The sequence below is a fragment of the Setaria viridis genome, chromosome 5 (genome assembly GCF_005286985.2).
Source record: "Setaria viridis chromosome 5, Setaria_viridis_v4.0, whole genome shotgun sequence".
Classification (NCBI taxonomy): Eukaryota; Viridiplantae; Streptophyta; class Magnoliopsida; order Poales; family Poaceae; genus Setaria; species Setaria viridis.
This window is the reverse complement of record NC_048267.2, coordinates 7,763,037-7,768,525: the sequence shown is the minus strand read 5'-3', so window position 1 is coordinate 7,768,525 and position 5,489 is coordinate 7,763,037. Positions and strand designations below refer to the sequence as shown.

The window sequence follows — 5,489 nt, the reverse complement described above, 5'->3', positions numbered from 1 at the left end:
TTCCTGACAGCCTTGCTTGAATTCGAAGCGAGGCGGTTTTGTTTAGTAATTCAGATGTGCAGGTTCCTCCTCCTTTTGCTACGTGGGGTGCAGACCTGGACCTGCCTGATGAGGGCTTGTTCATCAGATGCAGAAAGCTACTCTGCTTCCCTTGTACTTTGGCAGTCTTTTTTATGCTTCTCTGCTCCTGCTTTTGTGGCGATCTCATCTGGTTTTGCAGTCAAGCAACAACCATGTGCCACAAAATAATATACGGAAGGAATATAAAAATAGTATGCAAAGCTCTCTTCTGATGCAAATTGAACTGGAAATATGAATAAATTACAGGGGAATTGTTTTTTTTTTGAACGAACAATTACAGGGGAATTGTTATGTCTAGTCAAGCGAAGCAAAGCTTTTTTTTTCCCCTCTTCTTGTGCCTCTGATGTAGAATCCAATGAATGAATGAAAATAGCTTGTCAGAAACAGTGGAGCACATCTTTTCTTCACTTCATTGTCTTCTCTTGCTTTCAAGAAAGATGCCCCTTGAAAAGATTCTTCAGTCAAGTCTACAGCACGCGGGTTCCGTAATTTTCAGATATTTGTCACCTGCAATTTCACTTGTGAAAAAGCAAAAGCAGGCAAACATCAGCATCGAACTGCGCCAGTACAAAGTTTTTAAAGCAATTCTCCCTCCTTTCCTTTTCTGTAGGACACAAGGATTTGCAAACATCAAACTTTGTACGTTTTGAACAAAAATAAGTCAAATTATATATGCTTGTGCAGTGTGTCAAAGGTGCATCACTACATTAGTATTTCTAAATCTTTTTATACGGTATTGATTTCATAGAAATTGATAATACATCTAAAATCAGATAATGATCCAAGAATACCTTTAAAGAGTTTTCATATGATACTTCGTGTTGAAGCATTATGGATTTAGAAGGATGAGTAGGGTAGTGGACTAGTGAAATAATTCCTCCAAAAATGACATAAGAAGGTTATATAAACATCAGCTCCAGGAAAGGAATCTAAGAAGATAGCTAGAAAAAGCTCCATTCCTCATGTGTCGAACATGCATCTAGTGACGCACGGTGATGTTATTTAGCGAAAGGAGATGCTCAAGTGCTCTACCGAAAATGTAAAGCACAACCCCTAAAGCAAATTGAGCCCCTAGCTAGTTTGCGAAACTCGATTAGTTTTGTGCATCTCAATCAGGTCCGATGCCTCTGATGTATTTTATGAACTTCGAACAGTTGCAATATGGCCTCATCATGGAGCAGATGTCATGCGCGAGACGATCAGGTGAGATGGTTGTGGTGAGGCGTGCAGCGCCAATCATTCAGGTCAATGTTCCGAGCCTGACGAAGTTCAGAAAAGAACGAAAACCAAAGCAGAAGCGCACACCAGCTGCCAGCGGCAAGAACGACACTTACTGCTGCGTTGCTTTCGCCTCTCTGCAATAAAACAATGACCGCCCAATCCCTGGCCAGCAAATCATGCGTGGGCGTTACCAAACGGCCGATGGCAACAGGTGGATGAAGAAACACTGAACTGAAAGCCATGGCTACTTGTCAACGGCGACCGATCATCTTCATCCCCATCTCCTCCTGCACAAACAACAAAAAAAATAATGCCACGACTCGACCACTTCCACGCCCCCAACTAATCAAAATCGCACAGCAGGCAATGAACCATACTTATCTACAATTTTCTGAGCTGAACGAACAGCTATTCTTGGATTTAAAAAAATGGCTCTGGAAGAACACTAGTGGAAGTCACTGACACACCGGCCCAACGTACGCATAGCAACTCGCTTGAGCTTTTGTTGGTTTTCATTTACCATTTGGCGTCGACACTAGCCATCTATCGTTGCGCAAATCCTTTTTTGCATATATGCTTTTTTATCATATGCAAAAGCGTTTAAGAAATATGAAACAAGAGTGATCCAATTAGAGGGAAAAATTTTGGGGCAAGTAGGCAGTAGTGGAGGTAAAAAGCAAGGCGAGGGAAGCCAAGAACAACTCCAAGTGTGCATGCGTGTATGTGGGCACGCACATATATGCGGCCTAGCTACACGGGTATCCTAGTGCTGGTATATAAATACTGCAAAAGTCGGCCACAAGCTCCAAGCCACGGCCCAATCGCCGGCTGACACTCTCAAGAACCTGCCCCTCCCCCTCTGGATCGCTATCCCTTTTCTAGTGCTCAGGGAAAGCTAGCTCGAGAGCTGGGAGAAGGAAAAACAAATCCTCAGAGAGGCGGAGCAAGAACCGAGGCGGATCGCTTTTTGTCCTCCTGCCAGGGACTAGCCTGCTCGCGAGAGATCAAGGAGGGGCGCTGCGCCTATCCAGGTGAAATTTTGCTTCTGTTCGTTGGGGCCTGGAGTTCTCTTGTGGCGGTTGGCGATGCAGTTTGGTGTGGGATTCGTAGGAAATTACTAGCTGTTTTATTGGAGTAGGTGCGGGGTGTTCGTTAATTTTCGGCTGCGGGTGGTCAAATTGTTCAGGGATGTGTGATTTGGGGTCACAGGATTCACGATTCTGACTGTGTTTGGCGGTCAGTTCAGAGGTGTTCTTGAGTCCAATCTAATTTGTTCTTAAAGGCGCTTCCTTTCCAGGTCGAGAATCAAGCTATCTGCAATTGATTCCAGTTTTTCGCTCATAAAGATTCCACCTTTTACCCCCCAATTTCTCCTCGAATCCTTCCCCATGTTCATCTTATTTGATTTGCGTCGACGAGAATTCCTGGTCAGAGAGAGAGAGAGAGAGAGAGAGAGAGAGAGAGAGAGAGAGAGAGAGAGAGAGAGAGAGAGAGGAAAAAAAAAGAAATCCTTTAATTGTTACAGTGCTCTTGGAATCTCTATCTTGTTCCGAGATGCCCAAAAAAAAGCAAAAAAGAAATCTCACCTTTGAGCCCTGTGATTCCTACAGTGATCTGAGCTGAGCTGCGGCCAAGAAGAAGGGGAGATGATGCGCGAGGCGTATATGGAGGTGCTGCCACCGATGGATCACATAGGCTCGCGGAACGGCTGGTATCATCCGGCCGTGCGCACCTGGACGCCGCAGGAGAACAAGCTGTTCGAGCGGGCGCTCGCCGGCGTCGACCTCCGCTGTCCGGACTGGGAGCAAGTGGCGCGGGCCATCCCCGGCAGAACGGTCCGCGAGGTCGTCCACCACTTCAAGAGCCTCGAGGTCGACGTCCAGCAGATCGAGAGCGGCATGGTGCCCATCCCGTTCTACGGCGGCGGCGGCGGCGGCTCGTTCACCCTTCAGTGGGACGGCAATGGCGGCGGCGGCCCAGGGGACTTCAGGCACGCGTACCGGTTCGGCGGAGGCTGCGGGAAGCGGCACCCCGGCCGCACGCCGGAGCAGGAGAGGAAGAAGGGCGTGCCATGGACCGAGGAGGAGCACAAGTGAGTATACAGACGACTTCTGTGTTCTGAGAGCGATTGCTCTGCGTCATGCAGAAGACTAGCGAGATTGCCCTTGTGTGTAGTTGATGAATTCACCATCATTCAATAGGGTTTACATCATTGGATGGTTATGGTAGATTTGCAACTTGCAATTATTCAACTGCCAACAATTAATTGCATTTAATCCTGGGAATTTTCTTTGTCCAGTCGGATCTGACTCTCTAGGAAAGTCATGTAGCTTGATGTATGATGGCCTTAGGCCCACTGGTAGCTAGTATAATTCAAACAAGGTGAATCTAGGAAAATAAATCAGAAGTTACTGAACAAGATCATGCTTTGTTATTTGGTCAGGTTGTTTCTCTTAGGCCTGAAGAAGTATGGCAAAGGGGATTGGAGGAACATATCCCGCAACTTCGTTCAGACGAGGACACCTACTCAAGTGGCCAGTCATGCGCAGAAGTACTTCATCAGGCTCAACTCCGGAGGCAAGGATAAGAGAAGATCAAGCATCCACGACATCACCACGGTTAACCTGACGGATGACCAGCCTCCCTCGCCATCACAGTCCTCTCTGATCACCAACCAGTCCAACGCATCAGCTCCGGCCACAGCAGTAGGCCAATTCTCATTGTCAGCAGACACCAAGCAACATGGCGCTGCGAATTTGCCGTTCAATTCACCAAGCCGGACTCCTGGAATGCCAACTTATGGGATGGGTTTGCAAGATCAAGGTCTGCAGTGTGGCCCTCTACATGATCAGCTGGTTGGCAACCAAAGCATGCTGTTTTAGGTGCAATCCACTCTGAACCATGGATCAGACGTCTAGTGTATAATACAGTCTTGCTGTAGCTTCAGTACCTGTATTGAAGTAATTAGTCATGGGAATTCTTCAGAGCATAACAGAAAGGGGATCTTCGTGCCATGGTGGTGCATAATTGTTGGTGATACCGAGAATGTAACGAAAAGAACTTCAACAAAGAATTTGATGCCTTGGTATCTTCAGACGGTTAATTGAGTGGTAGTGCTGACTTGCTGAGCACAGATCATGCGTGCTATGAAGTGGACTTGCATTCAATCATGGATCCTGCTTTTGCTGGACATGGATGAGCAGAACTGAATTCTAGATTCTTCTGGTCAGCTGATGTATCGGTAACCTTCATGACCATCTGATTCTAAATTCCTGAGAATGATGCCTTATATTGGGGTTTGAGGATTCTGATCATGCTGTACGCCTGTACTTCAGGCATATTTGTCCACAGTAATCAATTACCTATTGGTGCCGCCCAAATTTATGTTTGGATGAGTTATGTTTTCTCGGATAAACAAAACTGAGCTTGCAATGAGTCATTCAGCATTACAACTTGTCTTGCTCATCTAGTCAACTTTTGCTTGGCATATTCATTATTTTTTAGAAGCTAACCTTTTTTTAATTCTCTGGATTGACCCTGCATTGTTTGTGTTCAATTCAGTCCTATGTGGCATTTTCTATTGATGATGCTAGCTCCACCAAACGCCGGTATGAGATTGGCAATGAGTCAGAGTTCCACTACCTTGGCATCTCATGCTTTTCCCCTCCCATCTTTTGCGTTAGCTTTTGCAATTCTTTTTGGCCCTGTTGTTTCCCTTGTTCAGAAAGGCATCCGCAGATATGAGGCAGATCCTTGACAGCATTGCTCTCTGAAGCCAAGCCAAATGCAGCCAGCTTCTGTGGGTGCTTGTGCTTTTCTGTGTCCTGGTGCCTCCACACTTTGCAAGTTGCAGAACAGAGGGCACTCACTGATGATGGGGGCACTGTTGCACAGAAGCTTCTGGTGTGATGTAGCTATTAACTGGGTGGCTTGCTGAATTTGATTGAAGTCTGAACTTCAGGCTAGTTGCCACTCCATGTCACTTTCAGACCTTCTGATGGCTCACTCCAACTGATTCGGTGAACAATCCAGTTTACCTATATGAACATTCAAAATGTCATTTTTTTTCGTCGACCGAATAAACTTTTGGTGTTCGACCGTCTGACGAAGCATTTTTCGGCGATGTAATTTGTCGTTTACGAGCAGCTTGAGTGTTACAGAACCAAGACGAGGGAGCACATTGGGAG

General features: G+C 46.2%; 1 protein-coding gene across 1 annotated transcript; it reads left to right on the top strand.

Annotated features, from left to right (window-relative positions):
- The first annotated feature begins 2,070 nt into the window (after positions 1-2,070).
- LOC117858046 (transcription factor DIVARICATA) lies at positions 2,071-4,682 on the top strand. The gene is made up of 3 exons (XM_034741025.2): positions 2,071-2,333; positions 2,913-3,394; positions 3,746-4,682. Exons 2-3 carry the CDS (start codon positions 2,949-2,951, stop codon positions 4,182-4,184), a joined length of 885 nt encoding a protein of 294 aa, XP_034596916.1. The 5' UTR covers positions 2,071-2,333; positions 2,913-2,948; the 3' UTR covers positions 4,185-4,682.
- Positions 4,683-5,489: the final 807 nt, after the last annotated feature.